Genomic DNA, 25,887 nt, shown 5'->3' on the forward strand with positions numbered 1-25,887 from the left:
GAAAAACAATATTGTTAGACCTAATGTCTGGGTTAAGAGAATATAGGTCACAGGTGGGGACACGTGAGAGAATCTTAGACGTAAGCTGTATGTGCTCCAGTGAACAGATTGTATAAAAATTATATTGGCATATTTGGGAACCTTTGTTTACATCCTGGTTTCTAGTTAAGTTTCAAATGACTGTAGTTACCTATTAAATGTCCTCAGGTAAGAGAACCGTCATTGTATTGAGGAAAGGCAGACTCATTCAAGAGTTTTGGATAATTTGTTATGTGTCAGGTACTGTAACTGTAAACACACACACACTCACTCACTCACTCTCTCTCTCTCCCCTCAAGATGTTTGTCAACTAGTGGGAAGTTTGGCAGATGTAAAAACAGTGTTGAGGGGAAAAGTATCAGTTAATACTCTTGGTTGTAAGCAACCAAAAATCTGACTCAAACTGGTTTAAGAAAAAACAAGGATCATTTATGTGTTTATGTAGATGTACAGTCCAAGAGCAAACCTGACTTCAGCATTTAAACCCTTCTGAACTGGAATCTCTGTGACTGGGACCTGGAAATCTGTATCTTGCCCCCCCATTCCATCCCCCCACCAGGTAATTTCAATTCTGTTTTGGAAATTACTGTTTTATATAGATCATTGAGCTGCAATTGGAGATTGGACTGGAAAGAGGAGAGAATGAAAGAGGAGATGGTCGTTTCTGAGGGACAGGAGGGAATTTTGAATCCAGGCAGGGGCAGCCTGGAGCACCATGATATCTGCTTTGTACTTAGAATGAAGCCAGAGTGCACATTCTGAAAGCTACTTGCCTCAGAGGTTTGAAAGGGAGTCAGTAGAAGACCATGCCATCTGTCTAGCAGTCAGTCCGAGGGTTCACAATCCTTATGAAAGTGGCTGTCACTTCCCTTCCTTCACCCAACTACTATTTATTGTGCAACTATGCACCAGGCACTGAGCTAGAAGTGACAATACAGGGGTTTAGAGGCACAGAGCCTTTTCTCGTGAAGCTTACCTTCTAGGGGAAGACAAGATAATAAACAATTAGAAAAACAAGCTAATTACTGGCTGTCTTAAGCTTTAAGAATGGAAAAAAATCCTTCACTACTTAGTCCCTAGTAGAGGCTGACATTGGGTGGAGTGGAGAAAAGGCCTTCGAGCTGACAACTTAGTGGAGACTGAGAGCATGAGCATTCCAAGCAGAGGCAATAGTACAGCACGTGCAAAGGCCCTGAGGGGAGAGGGAACTGGATGGGGTGGAAACGCAGGAAGAGCAAGTGCGGCCAGAGCTCGGTGACAGGGACTGGAGTGGAATGAGCCTGAAGAAGTTGGCAGCAGCCAGGCTATGGGATAACCCGTGGGCATCAACAAGAGTCTGGATTTTATTCCACCCACAATGAAATGTTTGTGTTGAAAGGAATTTCCTGGCTACTGTAATGGAAAAGTGTAAAATTAAATTCAGGACTAGATGGACTCCCAAGGTTCTTTTCTGGTCCCAACAATTCATGTCAGGCTCCGTGGGGTCCCCAGGAGCCTTCTTAGTAACTGGGGACCCTGTATCAGCCACGACCGATAGAACTTTCTGCAAAGATGTAAATGTTCCATACCTGTGCTATTCAGTCCCAAAGCTACAATGTGCAAGTGGCTCTTGAGCAGGTGACATGTGGCTAGTATGACTGAGGAACTAGAGTTTAAATATTATTCCTTTTAAAGTAATTTGTTTAAAGGCATAGAGCCACGTGTGGCTAATGGCCACTGTACCTGACAGCACAAGGCAACACAGCGCTGGGTGTCTGAAGGTTTCTACTGGTTATCCCGAAGCCAGGGCCTTCTCCAAATGTTGGGCCTGTAAGAAGGTATGTTGATCCCTAAACGCTAAGCCCCCTCTATGCGTTCAGCCTGTCAAGATGGAGAGGTTCAAGGGGCATCCTGAGCTTCAGTTTGTCACCAGGGAGGCACGTGCACACGGCTGTGAAGCGCTCCACGCGCGCCCTCAGGGGAAGCCCCGCACTGCGAACAAAGGTTTCGGGACCGCTCTTTCCAGAACGCACCAGCCTCAAGTTCTCGCAGCCGCCGGCGCGGTCCAGCCATTGGGAGGAGGCGAATAACGGCCCCGCAGCGTCTCGCCCCGCCTGCCCCGCAGCCCGGCCGCCTAGACATCCGCTCCGGGCGCCGCACAGGTGGGCTGGGGAAGCGGGGACCGAGGCGAGCCACCGAGGGGGTTGGAGATTCGGGGACTCCTCGCCACGCAGTCGCCTCTTCTTCTCTTCGGGGATGGGGGCGGGGGTGGCGCGGAGTGTTGCCCGCACCGGATCTGCTTCCAGAGCTTGCTTTCGCTTTGCCCGGGGCTTGGCGAGGCCTGTGCACCGCAAGGGAGCAGAGACAGCCGCGCAGGTGGCCTCGGGGGAGGGGCAGGGGCGGGGGCGGCGCCTTAAGCCCTGCGGGACCCCTGCCCTCTCCCGGAGCACGCGTCCCTGGCACAGAGTCGGTGCCCCGCGGCGCGCTTGGGTCCTGGCTGCCCGGAAGGCGCCCCTGACCTTGGTGTCTCCCCGTGGCAGGTCTGCGCAAGGACCATGGGCGCCGCGCTGGGCAGCGGCGCGCGGCTGGCTCTCCGGCCCGGCCGGGCCTGCAGCGCTGTCCGGCACTGGGCGCCCTCCGCGCCCGCCCGAGGCTGCCACTCCAAGGCCGGCCCGGCGCGCCCTGTGCCCCTGAAGAAGCGCGGATACGATGTCACCAGGAACCCGCATCTCAACAAGGTAACGGTCCGGGAGGGTAGGATGGCCCGAGCCGCTAACCTGCGGCCGGCGGGATGGGCGCCCCGCCCCCTGGGCCCGGGGAGGATCCTTTCAGAGGCCCTTCCAGTGGCTTTCCATTTTTGCCTTGGCAAGGCTTGGTGTAACTCGGTTCGGCTTTTTTTTACCACACCTCTTCTGCGTGGAAGGAGGTGACCAGTAATGCAGGAAGCCTAATTTCTTTCGCAAGAACAAATACGGACTGGGTTAAGGTCCTCATGGCCAGTCTGACTTGAGGTCAGATCTCCCCTTGATGCTTCGTGATTCTGTTGATCTTGGGCAGTTCAAGATCATTTAACCTCTGTCAGTCCAAGTTTACTAATCTGTAATAGCGAAACAGTTGTCTGGGGAGTGTTGTGAGATTTAAAGAGAAAATGGAGGTAGCTTCTTAGCACAGTACCTGACATCCAGTGAGAACAAATATCAGCTAAAGTTATAATTATTCTGAGAAAAAATATTTTTAATTAGAGCAGGGACAAGAAAGGCTAGAATTATGGAACGTGTAGACCTTGAAAGGGCATCAGAGATCCTAATTCAAATCTTTCCTTTTACAAATGAGACAACAAGACAAACGGAACTTACCCAAGGTCACCAGCTAGTTAGTTCTGGCTCTGCTGCTGGAATCCGGGTCTGGATCTCCGGTGCTTGGGTCAAGTTCAGCCTACTGCTAACACACTGCTTAAGAGCACACATATTTGTTTCTGTTTAGTATCACTGGTGTTAAGACCAAGAGATCTGGATTTGAGGCCTGTCTCCCAACACCTGCTCAAATGAACATGGGCATTTTATTTAATTTCTCTGAGGTTCAGCTTTCTCCTGCTAAAAGCGGATGTTATGACAGACCCACTACTCCTACCACATTCAGTTATTGTGGCAATCAAATGAATTACTAAATTTGAAATCGAATTTTAACCTATATAAAGTGCTTGGTAAATATGTAATTACTACAAAATAAATTTTTTAATAATTTTCTTTGAATCAGGATTGTGAAACTCAAGTGAGGAAGTACTTGTGGAAAAGGTGTTTTTGAGAAATAAGAACAATCATATAGATGCTACGTATTGGGATTGTTTCTTACAGAATTAATAGAGGAAGCTAAGAAAGAAAAATTTTCTCTCAGCCTCCACCTATCACGCTATGATCCCTGCTTCCCCCCCCCTCCAATAAACCCTAAATCCTTTTGTATGTGACTACTGTGAGATAGGTAAGGTGTTTTATGAATTTAAATTTACTTTGGTAGCAAGTGTTAGAAAACTCAGCTCAAACTGACTTCGCAAATAAGAGATTTCTTTAACTAAATATCTAGAGGAAGAAAGGGTTGACTCAGCAGTCCAGATGGCATCCCTAAGGATACAGGTTCTCTCTGGCTCTCTGCTCTGCTTTTGCAGTGTCAGCTGCATCCTCAGACTCCAGCCAGTAGAGTCTTTCACCCAGATGCTGCCATCGTCCCCCATCTCCTTTTCTCACACCACACCATCCAGGGATGGAAGGACGCTTTCTTCTGGTAGCTCCTGTGGAAGAGAAAGGACACTTTCTCTGGAGCCTCAGGAAAAGAGTCTTTCTGTCTCCTGGACTCTGATTGGATTCCCTTCCATTCCCAAACCGGTCACCATAACTTAAGTCAGTCAGGGCTCACCCCTGGATTTAAAGAGAGAGTTTAGGTGAAGGGTACCCATACCAACTGGTTTAGAATAAAGGGGATGTGGTTCCCCACTCCCCGCCTCCCCCCGCCCTAGTAAATCTGTGTATTGTCACCTGCAGGAGGAGGGATAGATGCTGGAAGGCAAAATAATAAATTCCCATTACTGACTCCAATTGTTTTAACAATCATGGCTTCAGAAATATTGACAAATTACAATTAGCACTTAATGCTTTATGAATAGTTAAAAAAATAAAAGGACTTGAACGTCTCTTTTTTCTTTTCTTTTTTTAGCCGTAAATTTATAGTTCCCTAAAGGCACTCTTGCCCCTTTCCCTTGTCCTCGATGTAATTTTTTCCCTCCTAAATAATATAAATGGGACATTATCCATAAATCTAGGGACCTGACCTTTTCATGATGTTAAAGATTTTTTGTATATCCCTGAAGTCAGTTAATGCTGTTCTGGGGTGAGGAGGGTGTCTGGAGTGATGCTGTGAGAGCCTGTTGACCTCCCCCATTCGCCCTTGGGAAGGGAGGGTAGACATTGGAGGGAGCAGCACTGCCTGGGAGCAGCCCCTCCCTCTCTGGGATGCCACCCTCTTGCGGTCCTGCTGACCTCCAGCACTCAGAGAGTCTCCAGGGAAGGCTTGACACTTGGCACTTTCCATCAGCCAGGTGGGGAGACTTGCTGAGTTAAACAGAACAATTGAGGTTATCACTGAGAAAACAAGAGAACGGCAGTTTTGAAAGGGAGCTGTGCTTAGCGGGCAGGTCTGTGGGTGGATTTTTTTCTGCTGGACTTCGAGTTCCTCCAGGACAGGACTGAGGTTTATGCATTTGTGACTGGCCCTGGGTAGTTCCTGAAGGATGCAACAAGGACACGAACATGAAAGCTAACATTACATTCTTCGAACATGTTCACTGGGTTTGCCTCCTGCTTTTAACGGATAAGGAGAGGCATTTAAGTTGAAGTTTGTGGGCAGGGGGGTGTCAGGAGACAGAATTCTCTGAGAGAAGAGCTTCTGAACAGGCGAAGCATCACTGCTTTTGTGCAGTCAGGGTCTGGTCCCTGCTCTGCTGTAATCTCACTGTGCGGTCTGTGCTGAATCTCATTAGCCTCTCTGCCCGTGTCACACCACTGCTATGAGGACCACAGGGGTGAAATCATCTTGAAAACTGTAAGGCGCTAGATATTAGATGATCGTGTTGACAAGTTCCAGAATCGAGGTTTGTAAGGTCCCTTAGATATGACCTAGTCTGGAATTGTTCAGATTGTAGTTCACAAACTATGGGACATGAAATTAGCTTAGCGGGTCTAACCAGCATTTTTATGTTAAAGAAATGGGCTAGAACAGAATTAAAAAATGGTAACTCTATTAAACTTTATAAAGATAAGTATTCTACCAAGTCACCATGTGAAATGCTGATTTTTGCTGTGGATTGTCATTAAAAAAATGTTTTTGAAAACCATTGTTCTCATTCAGCATCTCATTTTCAGATGAAGGGACAGGCTGAGAAAGTCAAGCGATGCCACAGAGATTGTCATTGGTTGCAGAAGTGGGCAGAGGAAGCCCACCTCCGGATTTTCAGAATCACAATGACAATTCTCATTCACATCTGCTTTGGCTGATTTAGGCATATTCATAATGATGACAGAATTGGAACTAGATGATTCCAAGTTCCCTATAGGAGTCTAGATTTTCTGATTGATGCAAATTCACCAATCTGTCAATTTCTGTTTACCTTAAAAATAAAACAAACTAATATTGTGTCTTTCTTCTAAAATTTACTTAATGACCTCTTCTGTTATCCATGTAGATTGTGGCAACAGAGTAAATCTCTGATTACATATTATAAGATATCAGCCATATTTTACCTATGTTAAACAGGCAATTATCAACCCCATTTTATAAGGTATCTTCTTAGGAGGAATCATCCCCATCGTATTCACGTAGCAAGTGAGCCATCAAAACGTTGCTGGCCTTAGCTTACTTCTGGCCTCGTTGGGGAAGGCCTGTTCTATTCCCACTCCCCAGGCTAGACTTGAGTCCCCTCCCGTTTGTCTTCTCACTCCCTGTGAGAGGTGGTGCTGAGCACCCTGTTGTCATGGCTGGTTGCTTTGTCTTCCACACTAGAGCCTGAGCACCTTGAGGACAGAGACCGTCTTGTCACGCAGTATTCTCTATGTCTGACTTGAGATGCTCAATAAATATTTGCTCTTTAAATGATCTCAAGTCCTAACCTTTTCTCTCTTATTATGAATCTTAATGTCACTGTTTTACAGTTAGCTTTATGCTCTCGTTGCCTAGAGAAATGTCTACAGATAGCCCGTTAGGAGGAAATACACCTACTTGACCTTAATCTTCCTGGACTTCAGGGCATTTCACTGCAGGGGGGTGTTGTATTTTCCAAAGTGGGTCAGCCTCCTCCTTTGACCCACATACCAGCAATGATTTTTGCCATAAACTTCCACTGACCCTTCACCTGCTTCTCTGTAGTTTTTTGATCTCTTGAGCTTGATGGTCAGGGAAAGAATGAATGAAGGGTGCTTGGTCCAATCACTGTGATTATGGACCAGCGCATTTCATGCAGTGGGGCCCTCCGAAGCTGCAGGGCGTGGTGACTGCCTTCCCACGTGGCCTAGATGCATCTAGATTAGTGAGCGTGTAAAGGCCTGGGGGCCTGCAGTGCTGGCTGCACATCTGAGGCTGCACAGGTTTTAGCTCAATCCCTTCTATATGCGGTGGTAATTTATTAGACTCCCACACAGCTGAGATTTGCCTTTGACTAAAGTGTGTTTTCATTTGCTGCCAGTTTAGAACTTGATCTTGGGTTGGGGGGAGTCTGTCATCACACACTTGGCTCCTTGATGAGTCAAGAGGTGATGGCTGGGTTGTATGGAGAATTAAGTTTGTTGAGATGCTGTTTTCTGTCCCAAAGGCCAATAACATATATATCTTCCTGAGACCTCTGCTTCAAATGTGATGTTGGGTTGGGCTTCCTTGATTAATAAACAAGCAGTGCATTATTATTTTTATTTATTTATTGGCTGCTTTGGGTCTTCCTTACTGTGTGTGGGCTTTTCTCTAGTTGCGACGAGCGGAGGCTACTCTTCATTGCAGTGAACGGGCTTCTCATTGCAGTGGCTTCTCTTGTTGGGGAGCACAGGCTCTAGGTGCATGGGCTTCAGTAGTTGCAGCACGTGGGCTCAGTAGTTGTAGCACACGGACTTAGTTGGTCCACCGCATGTGAGATCTTCCCGGACCAGGGATCAAACCCATGTCCCCTGCATTGGCAGGCGGATTCTCAACCACTGTGCCACCAGGGAAGTCCCACAATGCATTATTAAGTAAACATTATTTCCATTAGCAGCAGTTTTCTCTAGACCTGAGCCTCTTGTGCAGTGACTCGGAGCATTGAAGCTCAAATACTGTTCAGATACTTTAACAACAAACAAGCAGAGTCAGGTTGGGATTAAATCCTTCCCTGTTGAATACTGTCCTGGCTTCATGGGACTGATAATATTTGATGTTAGGGCTTCGTGTTTGGAGCAGCTAAAGGAACTTGTATTAGTTAGGCTAAAGGTTAGGCAACTTTAACAAAGCAAACCCCAGACTCAGAGGCTTAAACAAGATAGAAGCGTATTTCTCTCATAAACAAGTCTGGGTAGGCAGTCACAGGTTGGTATGGGGCTTGGTTTTGTTGCTCTGCTGTCCTCAGTGTGCATCTTACATTTCATGGTCCAGGATGGTTGCTTCTAGCCTCTGCCATAATTCCATACAGAAGCCAGTTGGGAGGGAAAATACACAAATATCACTTCCATTCACATCCAATTGGCCAGAGCTTGGTCATACGTCATACCTAGCTGCAAGAGAATCTGGGAAATGTAATGTTTAGCTGGGCACCCACGTATCCAGCTAAAAATTCTGTACCACTAAGGAAAGAAAGAATGGATATTGTGGAAATGGCTACAAAATGCTTATCTGAAGTTTTAATTTGATTTACTGTCAGTTTTATCCTGACCTTTAAAATCCATCAGTTTCTCTACTCTACATCCCCTCTACCACCAGCCTTGTTCACTCCTTCATCATCTTGTGTCTAGCTTAGGCAGGAGCCTTCTCATGGGTCTCCAGCTTCCAGTCCTGTTCCTTTCAACCTACTTCTCCGTGTCTGTTAACCACACCTTGAGAGGCTAAAACCTTGCACACATCCTCAACCGCTCTCTTTCTTTTAGATGCCATGTCCAATCCACCAGATAGTCCTGTTGCTCTGTCTTCAGACTAGACCTGGAATCCAGCCTCTGCTCTCACCACGGGTCCCACCCTGACCTAAGGCGCCGCTGTTTCTCTGCTAGATGACTGCAGCAGACCCCTAGCTGGTCTCCTTATGTTCCTCTTGTTTATTCTCCACACAACAGCCAGTGTGATCCTTTTAAAAAGGAGTTTGATCACATCGCTCTTCTGCTTGAAATCCTGCAGAGTCAAAGTTCTTACCATGCCCTGCGCGATCTGACCCTCTCTCACCTCATCTCTTGCTGCTCCTCAGCCTCACTTGCTGCCCAGACATGCTGGCCTCACACACTCCAAGCACGCTCCTGCCTGGAGTCTCTGCACTGGCTGTTCCCTCCTCTAGCACACTTGGCCCCTACATAGCCACGTGGTTAACTCCCTCACCGTCTTCAAGGCTTCTCACTTTCTCAATGAGACCTACTCACACCAGCCCATGGGAAGTTGTAAAGAGCCCTTTCAACCTACTTGGTCCCCTTAACGTCTTCTACTTTTCCTCCATAGTATTTGATACTTCCTAACATACTCCTTAATTTTCCTACTTGTTTATTGTTTGTATTTCCCACTGTAATGTAATCTCCATCTAGGCAGGGATGTTTATTTTATTTGTTCATTGGTGTAGCCAAGGTACTTCGAACAGTGCCTGGTCCATAGTTTGGTACCCAGTGAACAGTTATTGGATGAGTGAATCATTCAGGGAGATATCTGCTGAAGATCCTTCCTCTCATGCCTTCCCTTCCCCCTCCTTCTCTACAAAAACCCCTCTTCTTTTCCTCTGGTGCTTTTCCTCCCTCATTGTCCCCCTCTGTGGGGTTTATATGCTCAAGATCATTCATATTTGGAATGTGGATAAATTTCATCTCAGCCCTTTGTGTGCCCAGAGGCCCACTTAGTGTAAAGACTTCAGAAGCACAACACAGATGCTCACCCTTTGTTATTTCCAGTTTTACCAGCATTAAACCAAGCCTTGGGAAAAAGAGACCCTATTCTGGAGACATAGGTGGTACTCTGAAACCAGAGATGGGTGGAGACAGTCTTGAGGCCCACAGAAAAAACCAAAGTGGGTGTGTGTGTCCAGGTAGTGGACCAGAGATAGGAAACTTCAGCTTCTGTCAGCATCTCCAGCTTCCTAGAACTCCCGCCCTCTGCTTTGAGTCTTGGTGGCCCCCATCCCTGCTCTGAACTTCTCTGATTTCTCCATGCTGCAGCACCCCTGCTGAAAATAAGGGAAACCATGTTGTAGACTCAGTGACCCACCCCTGTTCATGTGTTAAAGCCCTGGCTTCCCAATGCAGTGATACTTGGATGTGGGGCCTTTGGGAGGTAATTAGATCATGAGGGGAATCCCTCATGATGGGATTAGTGCCCTTGTAAAAGGGACAGGAGAGAACCCCCTCTCCCTCTCTTCAGTGTGAAAACAGAGCAAGAAAATGGCCATCTGCAAGCCAGGAAGATGGTTCTCACCAGGAACTGAATCAGCCATACCTTGTTCTTAGACTTTCAGCCTCCAGAGCTGTGAGAAGCAAATTTCTGTTGTGTAAGCCACCCAGTCTATGGTACATTGTTATAGCAGCCCTAATGGACTAAGACATCATACCAAGAACTGCCTCATATCTCAGGGGTGAGGGAATTGAGGACATGTCAGGTGGGATGCCAGAAGCTCAGAAGGAAGATGTGCTACTCCCAGAACCCAAAGCTGATGCTCAGAAAGTATGTTCTCATAAACATGTTGTTATAAATAGTTGAATTGTTCTCCAAAGAAAGTATATTATGTGTTAGATTAGCACTTGTGTGATCATTATGAAGATTTCAGAAATGTTGTCTTATGTTTATGATTGCTTAATTTAAAATGCAAAATACTAAGTGGAATCTATATCCATGAGCATTACTGTAGAAAGATGTAGCTCTATAAAAAGACTTGAAACTAAACGTGTGAAAATTATCGTGTTAGGGCAGTGGAATTATGGGAGATTTATTTCCTCTTTATGTAATTTTCTTTAGTGGTCCATTGTCTTTTCAATTTTAGGTTACAGTTTCTGTTGGAAATTGAGTATCTAGAGCCAAGTAAATAACATTCAGACCAGCTTTTGTAAGTTGACCCATCATCTGTAACACAAGGGTGGCCTTCTGATCCTGTGGAAATCCCTCTAAAATAGTCTTATTTCAAGATTTGCTTGCATATAATTAGTCATCTCCTAGAGGCAATATGTTTAGATTCATGTAATAAAATGTCAACGTGGGAACTGCCAGTTGTTCTAAAAACAAGTGTAAACAGCAGTATCTAGAATCTGTAACCAGCAGCGCTGGAAGGCACATCCCATACAGAAAGACATGTTGTCTGGCTCAAACTTGGGCTAAATGGTGTAAAAATCAATCTAAATGTGGACTGTACATGGAGTTTCTGTGGACACTTTTTCAGGCTCATCTCCAGCCTCTGTTTCTAGTTTCTCTTGGTCCTCTTGGGCCTTTGTAGGCTCTGGGGGTTGTGGCTTTATTTTACTTTGCATTTGTGTCATTTTTTTTGTTTTTGGTTTTCTTTTTTAATTAATTGTGGCACTGCAAAGGGGTCACTGGTGTGCAGCACTTTTGTTGGCAAAGACATGGTTCCAGTCAGCTTCCAGACCTTCACTCTGATGTGTAGAAAGTACACTGGGAAATCCTTTGGGGTGGTGTCCCACTGTAGAGCACAAAAGATGCTCTATGACTGTGTGATGAAGATCTGAGGGCTAGCCTACGATTGGGGGTGCCAGGGTCAGCAGTTAAAAGCATGCATTCATTCTGTACTCAAATGGTTGCCTGGCAGCCTGGTGAAAACACAGTTCCTACCAAAAGGACAAAGAGTAAAATGTCCTCAGTCATTTGAGGAGAGGGTTTTTGGGTGGAAAGATCATCCGCTTTTGAGGAACTTGAATATGAGAAAATCAGAGCTGCATTTGCTTTTAAAAGTGATACTGAAAGCTAGAGGGACCACGGGGGATAGAGTTGAATGATTAGCAACTTGAGAATATTATTTTTTTGAAAGCATTTTGTCTGGATTCCATATCCTTGTTTGATAGTGATCTACACGAAGCCCGTAGAATGATGGTCCTGAAACACACTCCCCTGCGTGCCGGCGTGGAACTCTGGAGAAGGCAGACCCTGTTGGCTCCTGCGTTTTGTTTTGCCTTGTTCTTCCAGAAAGCAGCAGGAGGGAGGCAGCATCTGCACAAGGTGGCATCCCTTCTGAGTTGGCGAGTGGTCCAGTGACTTTCCCCATGAAACAAAGGCTGCCGCGTTCCCGCATGACTTGGGTGGAGCCGGGTCTCCATTCACAGCAGATGGTTCCCATCCCTCCTTTCTCTGGTTTCTGAAGGGGGTGTTGAGGATTTCAACCCAGATTCATATTTTACTGAATTTCCTTCAGTAGCTGAATGCCTGTGGAAGGAATCCAAGTCCTAACGAGACGAGCTGGCATCTTTTTGGACGTACAATGTGTCAGGGATTGTTCTAAGCAGTCTCTACACATTAACTCATTTAATACCATATCATACTGCTTTGACATACACTGTCATAGTACAGATGAGAAATCTGAGGTGCAAGGAGGTTCGCTAGGTTAGCTAACTTGCCCAAGGTCTAGCAGCAGCTCCTAGTGGCAGAGCTGGGTCTTGAACCTGGGCCATCTGGTTTTAGGGCCCACAGCCTCACCCCCATGCTGTACGGCCACTTCCAGTGGGCAGGTGCCCTCTCACTTACACTGGTATGTAGAGTCTGATGCTCTGGGGCCTTGCCAGGTGTAAAGGGGGCAGTCCCTGCTATGGCTCTCTGATGGGCTATGATCGTACCTACAGCTTCTGTTAGGATCAGAATCTGGGAGTTGGAGGTTAACTTTAAACATCACTGGATGCCTTTTCTTTGCCCTCTAAACTTGTATAATTCTCCCAAGACCCGTCTGTTTATTTATTAAGTTTATTCATTAGACATTTGCTGAGTCCCTATTGTATTTTAGGCAGTGGAACCTCAGTAGTGAATATGACACCACTTTTGCCTTCAAGGAGCTTACCTGTAAGAGGAGTGGAGGTGGGGACCAGTTTGCAAGCAGACGGTTTCAATTCAGGAGATCAGTGTAATGAGGAGCAAATGTCCTAGTGCTGCGGGAGCTTGGGAAAGGGGTGCGAAAACACTCCCTCTGGCAGTGCTGTCAGCCGACACTGTGCAAGAGGAGGAGTTGGCAGATGAAGATGGTGGAGGAGAAGCTGTCTAGATGAAACTATGAGAGAGAGTGGCTCTCTCTCTGAGAACAGCCACCTTTTGTGGTTCTGCAGAAGTTGAGCAGTAGACCCACACCTTCAAAGGGGCCCTGTTTTCAGAGAGCTAAATAATTTTATAAAACTTCTAATTCTACGAGTAGAACTAATGATATATCTCCAGGACCATGACATGCCCTTTGATCTTCTCTTTCCGTTGCTTTTGTGTTGCCCAACTCCCGGGGGCACAATTCACGTTGGGTTCACTTATCAGAATCCTCAGCGTACTTCAGGGCTCAGCTCTCCAGGGCCGCCTCTGCCATGCTGCCTTCCTTGATAATGCCCTGTGCACCCCTCTGGCTTTTAGCTTGTGTCCTCATGGCTCTTTTCTACATTGAGTCTCAATACACACTTACAGTGCATGTGTCTGTCTCCATCTGGATGTCATCTTCACAGCCAGGACCCCGTCTTCAGCACTGCATGGCCAGCACGATGTCTTCTTCATAATATACTCTCAATAAAAATTAGTTCTGTGAATCACTTTCACATTCCCTCCTGGACACATCAGAAACCGCTCTGGTGAAGACTGATAATACACAACCCCATCTGTCATCTCTTCTAAAAAGATGGTGACAACATACTTATATTTAGTTCTCTTCATGGGGCTTGGAGAATTTTGAAAGCTAAGAGAAATCTTTTATTTTGGTCATATAAATTTCAGGAACCATTTCTTTAAGAGAGTTTTCCTGCTCTGATGCTGTGCTGGTGCATTTCATCTAAAGAACTACACCTTTATGATCAGATGATTTGTTCCCATCTTTGAGGCTGCTTTAAAGACCCTAGATTTAGACCTGCTGTAACTAGCAGCAGGTTAAAGGGTTCTGGAGGTGAAGGAAAGTAGTCAGCTAGAATCAGCTGTGTGTGATTCCCTCCCCCGCCCCCACCGCCACCAGCAGGGCACAGCCTATGACCAGGCAGTAGACAGCAGAGCACACTGGCTACAGTCTAGGGATTTGGAGTCTGAAAAGCCCAAGGTTCCGGTTCCAGCTCAGCCATTCACTATATGTAGGAATCTTGGGAAGGGCATGACATTTCTCTAAGCTTCAGTTTCCACATCTGTGAATGGGGATGATAATAAAATATACCCATGTCACAGTGCTATAATGATTAAATGAAATTATGTAAGCACATTGTAAGTGCTCAGTTAATTCTCAATGAATCCACACCTCTAAAAATTTTGCTCTATTCCTAGCATAATGCAAAGCCCTGTGTGGGCCTCAGAAGTCACAGACCTAAAAGGGTTTAGACCTGGTCCTTGCCCTTCTAAGAGCGTCCAGTCCAGAAGGAGAGGGGAAGACTAAGGGACCCAGACTCATTCTCAGAGGGCGTGGATGCATCTGATTCTGGCAGAGATTTGATAAGAGAGGAGTGAATCCAGGGAGAGGCAGTTTGGGTAGAGTCTTAGTGATAATTTCTGGGTACTTGATGGAGCTTAAGCTGAATGATCTAGACGTTTGTCTGAAAGAAAATGAAATTAAAATGTCTTCAGCAGCAGAAACCTCAGTGCCATTTGAAGAGCCGGTACTTCCAGAATTTGAAGCTGATGTCGAAGGGAGTGGCTGCCATCATACCCTAAAGGAATCTTGGGATGTTGCCCCAACATTGCGGCACATTCTAACCAAGGTTTTTTTTAAGGAACACTAATCCAGATGTAGCTGGATCTTTTTATCTGTCAATTTGTCTAGCTCTGTCTCTATCTATCTATCATCTATCTATCATCTATCTATCTATCTATCTATCTATCTATCTATCTATCTATCATCTCTCTATATCTATCATCTATCTATCTATCTATCTATCTATCTATCTATCTATCTATCATCTATCTATATCTATCTATCTATCTATCTATCTATCTATCTATCTATCTATCTATCTATCTATCATCTATCTATATCTATCTATCTATCTATCTATCTATCTATCTATCTATCTATCATCAGTATGGCCAGTCTCATGAGATTCTGATAGCAAGACAGCAAGACATGCGAATGTCTGCTATGGTAGTTTAGCATTAAAATTAAAAAGTTGCTTCAAATCCAGCTAAAGAGAGCCTGGCTAGGCCCAGTTCACCTAGCTGGGAGTGTAAGATAGTCCTCCAGCCTGCATACACTCTGCTGTGGGTTATGATAAATAATTGCATATGCATATTTTTTGCATATGTATATATATTTTAAATGAGCATCCCTCCCCGTTAGAACTCAGGATGAGCATTCCCCAAAAGACTATTAAGAGGTCATCTTGTTCAGCCCTTTGTCTTTGAGTAGATAAGATCCCTTATGTGTTGCCACCATTTTGCAGATAAGGTTTCTGAGGACCAGAGGGGTTGGATGTCCTGCCCAGGAAGTGAATGTCGGAGAGTGACCCTGGCCCTCCTGGGGTGGTGTCTGTCTCTTAGACACGCTGCCTTTGATGCGTAGCACCGTGCCTGCTCTCCTGAAATGGTGCCTGAGGCAGTCCTCATTGACTTAAGCAAAGTGCTTTTTGATGTGTTCATGTTAAACACTGGCAAGTGTTGCAAACACAAACACCTGCTCACGCAGCTCCTGCTGTCACTCCTGCATGTCCATTTCCGATGAGTGGACATGACGCCCACCTTTGTCTTGGGTTTCTGTTTTTCTCTGTCGTAACATGATCTTGAAGACAGTTCAACCATTTGACAGAAAGCTCAGCCCTCATGTCATACCCTCCCTTCTTATCTCTTTTATTTTATTTTTGGGATCTTCTAGCCCATAATTGTTTGTTTTGACTGGTGAAATCACTTTGGTCACAGGACAGTGAATAGCAATGCACTTGCCGCCCGATAAAGCAGGTGTAGAGAGAGATGGTGTGAAGAAAAGCCTATCAGTGGCCATTTTTAGAAACAGGCTTTGAAATCTGCCTGTCAGAGCTGAAAGATTTCCCCTCTTCTCACACTTCAGGAGCGGCAGCAGCTTCTGCTCATGTCTGAGGAGCCTCGGAAGCTGCCTGGCCATGCCTGTGGGAGGTGATGCCACGGGTGCTGGTGGGGCAGCTGGCCAGGTAGTGCCAGGAGGGAGAGCATACCTAGCGCAGGGGCGGGGGTGGGGTCCAGCCTCCAGTAACCGGCTTTGGCTGTGGGGCTGCAGGGTCTTGAACATCCTCAGCTGCTTTTTTGTTAATTGAGCTATTCAGTGTTCTGTGACCTTCTACCAGCCAAACGCACACAGTGTCCGCTGCCTCCTCTGAGACTCATAGTTGCTGGAATAATAATATTAGAAATAATAATAATAAACACGTATCTAATGCCTTGCATGCCAGGTCCTCTCATAGGTACTGTATATTTATTGCTCCCAAACAGAGAAAAAAAATTATGAAGAAGGTAAACTTTGCCTATAGCTCCCTCACCTCCTGTTTCCATGGCCTCCTCTCCCTTACAGATTTCTATACGAGACATCCTGAGGGTCTTCATGGTGTCGCTATGATGCCCAGGGTTGCCAACCTAAAGGACCTTTACATCTTAGAGTCCTGCTTCCTGACCTGCATCTCATCTCTTCTTTACATCCTTCCCTGCCTCCCCACCCAACCATCCCTCCATCCATCTATCCATCCATCCGCCCATCCATCCAACCATCAGATGTTTACTGAGCACCTACCATCTACCAGGCATTGTTAGGCATTGGAAATAACATAGGAGATGTGACCGCTATGATCCTTCTCCTTATCAAATATGTAGTCTAGTGAGAAAAACAGTGAGTAAACAAACAAAAGTGTACAGATGGTTATTAGTGGCAGAGAAGGAACAAACAGGGTATGGCATGAGAGAATAACAGAGGGTCCACTTCAGTGGTGAGAGAAGACCTCTTAAGAGGTGATATCTGAGAAAAGACCTAGAGAAAGAGGAGCCAGCGGGTGGAGAAGCCAGGGTTAAGAGTGCTTTGGGCAGAGGGAACTGCACAGGTAGAGCCGGAGGCAACAAATAACTTGGCATGGCAGGTTCTGGGAACTGACAACAGGCAGTCCAGTAGGAGTGTGCTGAGCAGGGGGGAGTTGCCTAAAATCAGAGTGGAGATGGCTCAGGGGTCTCAGGTCTGTGCAGGACCTTGGAATCTGTGGGATGTGGGCTGGGTTTATCCTCTGTAAAACGGGACATTATTAAATGGTTCTAAGCAAGGAAGGGACATGATTGGCTTTACATTCACAAAAGATCTCTCTCCCTGCCGTGTAGAGAACAGACTGGAGGGGCCCGAGTGGAAGCAGGAAGCCTAGTTAGAGGCCCTGCAGCACGAGAAATGGGAGCATGAGAAGGTGGCTGCTGGGCTGTGGGAGGAGGCAGGGAGAGGAGAGAGCTGGTTGGGTTGGGAATCGAGTTTGAGCGTAGAATGTACAGGACAGGTCCCCTATGTCCTTCGCCTGCAGGTTCACCTGGACTCAGTCTGTATTTTCCCTGCCGTGCCCTCCCAACCCACCACAGTTACCACTACTGTTTATCTCAGTTACTTCCTGTCCTCCCTCGGCACACTTCATAACAACACGGAAATGGAGTGTTTGTGTTTTACCTTTGGGGTTTCCTGACTGGTCATCTCACTGGATCCTCACAAGGCAGGCGCTACTACCTTTGTGTTTTAGGGGGACACCGGGGCCCAGAGAGCCTGAATGAGTTGCCCATGGTCTCCTGGACAGTAAGGGGCAGCAACAAGCCTCAATCCAGGTTTCCTGAGACCATTCACTGGTTTATTCAAAAACATCTATTGAGCACCTACTGTGTTCCAGGCACTGTGCTGGGTTCAAAAAATAAAGAGATGAACCAGTCAGTCCTTGCTCTCAAGGCACCTGGAGTTCAGACAAAGGGACAGATTTGCAAGCTCACAAATGTAATGCAGTATAATAGGTTTTATATTGTATTAAAAGTATGCTATTAATAATGTCCAAGTAATTTTTCCCTTGGCGGGGAGAAAGAAGGTGACATTTCTTTAAGTGGATGACCTTTGATCCTTATATTAAATTACACAAATATGTTGCATAAAGTAAAAAGGAAAATCTGCTCCGACTTCTCTCCTGAGGTAACTGCTTCTTTTCTTGGTGTGTCAGTGCTAAGACCTAAAAGGCATATAGGGATTCCCTGGGCGGACAAAGTGGGGGCAAGATGTTCCAAGGAAACATAGCAGAACAGCGTGGTATGCGGGTGATTCTGAAGGAGGGCAGGGTGTGTGGAGGGATGGGGCTGGAGACCAAGGCAGGGGCCAGACCTGCCTGGGGGTCTGGGACTGCTCTTTGCCTGGGGGAAGATTTGGACCTTAGTCTTGAAGGAGAGGGGAGGACACTGGGAAGGGACACGATTGGATTCGAGCTACAGGCAGATCACTTTGGCCCCAGAGAGGAGGCAAGAGCAGAGTCAGGGAGACTGAAGAATATAGAATTTGACTCCCATAAGGGAGATGAGGACCAGAGGTGGCCAGTGGTGTGGTGGACGCAGATGTGAGAATGCTCAGAAAGTAGAAGGCTGTGTCGCTTCCAGAATTCCTTGAGCTCCAAAGCAGCAAAAAAGAGTCCAAGACTTATTGTCAATATTCCAAAACAAACTTCATGGAAACCTTGTATGTGTCTGCCATAAATTTATACAGCTTAATTAGGGTATCACATTCCTTTATCTTTGCCTAGAATTAAACAAAATAAAACTATTAATACTGATGATCTCATGCCAGTAGCAGAAGTTCTGCCTGCCAGTCATGTGTACCTTAAACACTGGAAAATAAATTTATTACAAATGCAAGATTTTTCAAAACATGAAATTCCTTAAGGAGTACTTTAAGACTAGTGAAAATGTGGTGAATTACTGACTTGGGCCCTGTTTATTTGAGGTGTTTTATTATGAATATTAGTGTCATTGACCTTTATCTAACTAACCACCCTTGTTCTGCTTCTATTCTCACAAAGCAACACTCTAATTATAATTTTATCTCCTAAAATGGAAAGAAGGCACTGACTCACTGAGTATGTGCTTAAGTTAGCTGGCATTTTTTGTCATTGTGGGGACATTGCCCAGCCTCCCATGCAGTAATTAACATCACTGCCCGCCCACGCCCCCCCACTCACAAAGACGTGGGTGAGATGCTATTTTAACACCTGTAGGAGCTCATGGGGGACTTCCTTCTTCTTTTGTGTTTTCCCTCAGTCCCTTGGAAAAACAGTAACTCCTTACATTGAAAATGGAAAGAATGTTCATAATTTGGAAAGTGTATTTTCTAGATGAGAATTTCCTTTCTCTAGGTGGTTTTCTTTTTCTTTTTTTTTCTGAGAAGACTTATGTTGAATAGAAACAAGAATTTGAAGTTCATGCAATATGAACCTTTCACAAATTTGGCCTCCATAAGCAGGTGCTGTCACTTTCTCTGTTGGATTGCATTTTTGCTTGCCTTTCTCTGCTGAGTCCTGGTTTGTCTTTGTGAACCATAATTCCTGGAGAAGGAAAACAGAAAGTCAGAAGCTTGCAGGAATGATTTTTCTTGGCTAATTCGACCCAGTATCAGCCACTTGTCTAGGTGAGTAATTAAAGATTTTTAAGAAGAGGTAAAGTTTTAGTAGAATCAGCATAAGAATACCATAGTAAGTCGCCTCTTGTTTTTCGTACACTTTTTGGTGTCATCTGGGCAAGGTGATCTGTCACACGATATGACTCTAACCATGGAGCTGTGGACCATATAGAAAGTTCAGTGATGAAAGCAAGGTTCCCAGAATGAAAATTCTTGGGAGGGTAGTTGTCTTCCAGTTCTTGCCAAATCATAAAAGATCTTTGATTTTACACAATGGGTGTCCCAAGTCTTTGATCTTGTGTAACTTACTCTGTGTAGTATAACTGCAGTGGTTGTCTTTAATTCATTTCCTCTTCAAAAGAGTGAATTTTTATAAGGGGGGGGGCTAACATTGTAAACATTTCATAATACTGTAGCTTCAAAGAAGGGAGACTGTAAACACATTTGCATCCATTTAGCTGCTGGTTTGTAGATCGGAGGGACTCTGAGGTCCCTGTTTTCCACAGGGGAAGCATTTATTCCACTGGCTTTGCCTCTGAAGTGCTGTTCCCAGCAGCCCTCTCAGAGAGCAAGGGCTTCATTAGCATCTTTGGTCAAATAACCTTTTCTGAGGAATTTTTGTGTGGTTTTTGTGTTATAGTTGTATGTCTGCCTTAAACTGGTTTGTTAATTTTATTGTTGCTTTCTTATTTTCCTTGCTACATGAGTGAGAAGACTTTTCTCCTACCTTCTTCTTTTCTGCTTGGTGTCAGGACAAGGTATCCAGTCCATTAGAGTTGCATAAGGGTTATTGAAAATTATACTTAATTTAAATATGTATCATGCATCCCGTTCTTCTAGGATGTACTGACATGTGCCTTTCGTTTACCCCAGTGAAACGGAGAGTATGTTGTGTTCGCTTAATTGGATTGCCAGTTGTTGAACATGATGATGTGAAGCCTCTGGGGAGTCAGAAACACTTTCTCCCCCGTTTCTTCCCGTCAGAAGTAAGTGTTCAAGTCTGGGGGCTCTCATCCGAGAGACGAGATCCTGCAGCTGAATTGAGAGGGAGGGCTGCATCCTGAAATATCACGGGAGGAAGCCCCCAACCACGAAGGAGAGAGGAGAACCTGAGGGAGAGGCGGGCCAGTGGTGGAGACCAGGAACTGCATTGTGTACCATGTTGGAGAGCATGGTGGAAGGTGTAGCATGACAGATAGGGAAAGAGGTGAAGAGAGAGGGGAGTGAGGATGCAGGGCTGCAGTAGCTCGGGTGAGACAGTTCAAGATCAGAATGAATGACTGCTGGGTACCTATGGAACGTGATTGTTTTGGTGGGTCTTGACACCTCTGCAGAGGTAAGACAGTACCTTAAGAAAACCAAACTGGGCTGGATGGCTGCCACCTGCCCAGTCAGTACAAGAAGGCTGTGATCCCACTAGTCATTTGAGCATGTGGTAGTTACGTGCTAAAACTGTTGACCCAAACACTGGGATCACAGCCAGTGAGTATGAGAGGCGAGACCTCTGCATGCATGGCAGTCACTATACATCTGCAGCTTGAAGGACATCAGGGCCCCTGGGGTTCAGGGGAAATCAGACTCAGAAGCCTTCTAGCTTAGGAAACCCCATACTCTCTTACTTTCCAAACTGTGGTGGCCTTTAATGCCAGAAGCTAATATGCTCTGTGGAACTCCACCAAGCCTGATCTCCTCCGTGGCAGGATCCAGTGTACCAGGCGATGTCCTTGCAGGAGTCTGGGCTAAACACCAAAGATTGTCATGCAGTCTTGATTTTGTTGTCTCTTCTTCCTGTGTCAAGGACCTCTCAAATGGTTCTCATTTAATTGTACCCACTTCTTACTGGTGGGGGAATAGTAGAAGCTGGGGCAGAAACCTGTAGGTGGCTAAGGTTTGACCTGAGGCCAAAGGTCAGTTTTGGCCTCACGTCCACTCTCTCTGTCTGATAGTAGATGGTCAGATCACATGCCCAGTGGTGGGTTCTGATTCCTATCAGCTCTGCTCTTTCAGTTCTCTCCCCGCTCCACCTAACCACACCCAGCCTCCAGTCACCCACCAATGTCAAGCCTAATTGGAGGACTGAGTCCCAGTTCTCTGCCCATCCTAGAGGCTTTGAATCATGTGACTCTTTGAACAAACCTATCACTTAATTTGAAAGAATATTCAGACTTCTTTCACCTTGAAATTTTCTGCTTTAATGTGGAACTATATTTTTATTCTCTTTAGCATCTCAGTTATAGAAAAGAGAGATTTCTGGACATCTCTGAGATCAGTGTAACTGAGTTTATGAGTTCTTTTTTTCCTTTGAGAGAAAAGTAGATTTGGATCCAGACCCAATAGGAAGCTTAAGTCCTGGATGCTAGGACAAGAATCACTGCACAGGGGTGTCCTCTGGAGCTCTTCTTGTGGAAGTCATCATTTACATTCTGGGTACGAGTGTTTAGATGTGTGCTTTGGTGGCAGCAGGAGCTAGTTACAGCAACGTGGCGGGGGAGATGTTTATCTTGGGATAGATATTTGGGTGGGAGGTTTATGTTTCAAGACACTGAGCACTAATTGTAAATGAAACCATTTTGCTGTGATTTAATCACTTCTTACTCATTCCCTTGTAGGATCTTGTGGAAGCAGATTATGTACATTAGGGAGACGCAGCTCATGCTTTTCCATCGAGTAAATCTGCTAGAGGAAAAGGAGTTGCTGTTTACTTCCCTACCTCCTTTTTAGACACAGGTGAGAATAGAAATCGTGTTACTAAAAAATAACAAGAACAACAAACTTTTGCAGGAAATCATTGACTCCTGAGACAGGAGACCTCAGCCTGATGTAGCAGGATGGTAGCCAGGAAGAGAGGAGACCTTAGTTATAGACTGATGCCCATCCTCTCAGCTACGGGATGTGCGGAAGTGATCCCCATTCATCTCTGATCCCCATCCTGGGGGGTCATTGTTGATTACTTCCAAGGCTCCTTCCAGCCTAACATTCCTTAGAGATAGGAACAGGGCACTAGGGGGGTGACTTCCTCAGGGACTTTCTAGCCAGCTGTGGAGGTATAGTGCTTCACACTTCCGTAGGGAGGTGAGCCTAAGCGGGGCTGGGGTTGGGGGGGGGGGGTGAGAGGTGCAGTGGGAGGAGCTCCCTTTGGAATTCAAGGGAAGTGAGTTTGTATCTGCTGCTTATGAGCTGTAGGATCTCATGAAGGCTAGGTGATCTTTCTCTCCCAAAGTCTGTGGAAGGAGGATAACAATTCCAACCTCCCGAGGTCATTTTGAGGATGATGAGTTGAAATATATCTAAAATGCTTGCTTAACTCAGCAGTTGACATGTAGTAGGCACCCAGGAAATTCTAGCAAGCTTCTTATCCTTTAACTAACATTGACGTCATATTCATAAGAGTTTCAGGAATTTGAAAGACGATGTGTCCTCTACCTTCACCCTGCATTCCACAAGAGCTTCCGTCTTTTTCCCAATAAGAGCTTTTATTTTAACAAAGCCATGTTAAATATTACTTATTTCCTTCTGTGTATTCTGTGGGTTGTGGGTTTTTTTTTTTTTTTTTTTAACATTTGTTTATAAAATCAGTAGTCAATGCCAGTTTCCCTTTCCCTTGGGGGATGTAATTGCTGTGTTAATTTACAGGTCTGATTGCGGAACGAGCATAGCCGAGGCACCCTCCATCTGCACGGCCCCAGCTTTGCTGTGTGTGGGTCCAGGCACGCAGCGCTCCCTGTACTTAATGTTGTTTGGCAGGAAGTTTCCAGGACCACAAACTCACAGGCAGTGTTTAATCACCTCAAACTCTGGGTTTGAGGTTAGCCTGGAAGTGAAAAACTATTTGGGTTTACCACAGCCGAGAAGGAAGAGGATGGGGCAGATCTAAGGTAACCCGGCAGAGCCAGGCCTGGGGGGCTTCTCTGGGAGCTGGAAGCCAGGTGTGGCTCATGCCAGGGTGTTTCAATCCAGGCAGAACCAGCTGTGTGTGTGTGTGTGTGTGTGTATGTGTGTGCTTTTGTGCAAAGTTCACAATCTTGTTTTTCTCATCTGGACATTTCTGTAGCCTCTTTATTGCCTTCTCTCCAGTTTCTCCTGCCCACCAGGACAACTTCTGTTTCAACCTCCACCAGGTGAAATTTTTAAACATGGATACTCCCCTTTTAAAAATGCTTTCTGTGGCTTCCTCCCACCTGCACTACAAAGTTCAAACTCCTTAGCGCAGTGTCCATGGCCCCTGTCAAGGGACTCTCACCCTAGTGGCATCATCACTCCTCCACCATGTGCTCTGTGCCTGCCGACCTGAAACATGTTACAGTTCTTCTGTGCACACCACGCTGTCTCTCAGCCCAGATCTTTGTGCCTGCTGGTCCCTTGCTCCTCCTAATTCTGGCAGCGCCAGTGCACTTCCTCTGGAAATCCTCCCTGACAGCTCCAGACCAAATATAGGCTTTTTCCATTGTATCCCTACGTTTATTTCACTACAGTGGCTCTTATCACACTCTTGATGAGTTATTTTTTGGCTTTTATTTTTATCTTACCCACTCTAATAGGATCCCCCACAGACGGTAACTGCTCTATCAGTTTTTGTAGCCCCAAGAGCCTGGCTTAGGGCTTCACACACATAGCAGGTGCTTCCTAATACTTATTGATTGAATGAGGTCATGAGTTCATGCGCTAAATGTGCGTGCATAGATGTTAGCTATGGATAAGACCCAGCCATCATTAGTCTTTTTTTAAAATTAATTTTTATCAGAGTATAGTTGCTCTAGGAAATGACACAGGTTCTCTGTAATCAGTAAACCCTTGTCTGAGTGAGCTCAGGCTGCCAGAACAAAATACCATAGACTGGGTGGCTTCAACAGCGGATATTTACTTTCACAGTTTGGGAGGCTGTAGTCTGAGAGCAGGGTGCCGGCACGGGCAGGTTCTGTGAGAGCCCTCTTCCTGGTTTGCATGCAGCTGCCTTTGCGCCGCGTGCTCACATGGCCTTTCTTGATTCGCGCTCCTGTGGAGAGAGAACACTCTGGTGTCTTCCTCCCAGCATGAGAGCCCTATCCTTACAATCTCATCTTAACCTGATTACCTCCCAAAGTTCCACCTCCAAATACCATTGCACTGGAGCTTAGAGCTTCAGCATTTGAATTTGGGGGGACGCAAGCATTTGGTCCTTTAACAGCCCTCAGCCTGCAGTATTCGCCACCATGGCATTGAGGAGGAGGAGGAAGAGAGTTGTAGGGCCAGTCACTAAGACCTCCTAGTTTGGGGGACATATTAAAGTCACCTGCAAAACTCTCACGCCTCAAGTCTATGGGCAGTTCCTAATTTTCTAACAGTGCCTGGTGACATCCAGAATGGGGCAAAGCTAGCATCTCACCTCTCAAGAACTGCCATGGAGAACTCTGTCTAAATTAACTGTCATTGTTCCTTATCCTCAGTCACAGCTGCAGCGCGTCCTAAGGGAGCGAGCCGCGGATAGGGTTTAAAGGAACCTGCCGAAAGGTTTCCCAGAATGACAACAATGGACAAGCCAGCTGCTATATCCCCACCCCACCCCCCCCCACCTTTTTTTTTCAGGAACAAACCCCAAAACACAAAAAAAGAAACACACAGCCCAGAACCATTTTTCCACCCCGTGAACGTGATCCTCTCTCTCACCTGAGGCTTCATGCACAGTAGACGGTGCCTCGGACATGAGACTGACATGTGGCTAGTCACCCTTCGTTGCCCGAAGGATTTTCTTTTGGAGGCACGACCATTTATTTCAAACCTAAAGCCACGGCTGTGCTGAGAGACAGGTGCGCACAGGGTCTGAGGGTGAGTCGAGAAAGCCGGGAAGCCCGCGCTCTCGGGGGTTGTGGAGCCGGTGGGCACCATCAGGAGGCACGTGTGGAGCCTCGTGGCTGCCCGCGCTGCGGGGGGTGAGAGCAGGGCGAAGCCGGCCCGGGCGCGGGTGCGGGTGGCTCGTGTGGAGGCCTGTGCCCTAGGCCCTGGCCCCCACCCCCCGTGCTTCATTCGGGGCATTTACATCAGGGCCCCCACTTCTGACGGGCAGGTGCAGACTCCCCTGACCCCCTCTCTCTGGTCCTCCACCTGTCTCCTCCCTCTCTTCCTCCTCCTCTTTTTCTTCTCCCTCCCTTCCTCATGCCCATGATGGCTGCGTGTTGGGATGGAAGCAGAGGGGTGTATTTTGGGTGAGATTTGGGGACTGAATTAGTGGAACATATTGGTCAATGGAGAATAAATGAAAGAAGGCAATTCTGGTTCCTTTTTGTTCTTCTCTTTTGGACTCCAGAGGCAGCATGATGGCAGAGTTAGCTGCTCCCATCTCAGCTCTGCCACTGCAGGAGGCCAGTCACGTAACTGCTCTGAGTCCCAGTTCCCCAACTAGATGGTGAGATGTAACCTCA

General features: G+C 46.2%; 1 protein-coding gene across 1 annotated transcript in view; it reads left to right on the top strand.

Annotated features, from left to right (window-relative positions):
• Nucleotides 1-2,119: 2,119 nt before the first annotated feature.
• ME3 (malic enzyme 3) overlaps nucleotides 2,120-25,887 on the top strand; it is a 180,206-nt gene continuing 156,438 nt past the window's right edge. The window contains exons 1-2 of the mRNA XM_057750048.1: nucleotides 2,120-2,180; nucleotides 2,559-2,756. Of these exons, the coding sequence (XP_057606031.1) occupies nucleotides 2,574-2,756 (183 nt within the window). The 5' untranslated portion in view covers nucleotides 2,120-2,180; nucleotides 2,559-2,573. The remainder of the gene's footprint in view (nucleotides 2,181-2,558; nucleotides 2,757-25,887) is intronic.

Source organism: Hippopotamus amphibius, chromosome 9 (genome assembly GCF_030028045.1).
Source record: "Hippopotamus amphibius kiboko isolate mHipAmp2 chromosome 9, mHipAmp2.hap2, whole genome shotgun sequence".
Lineage (NCBI taxonomy): Eukaryota > Metazoa > Chordata > Mammalia > Artiodactyla > Hippopotamidae > Hippopotamus > Hippopotamus amphibius.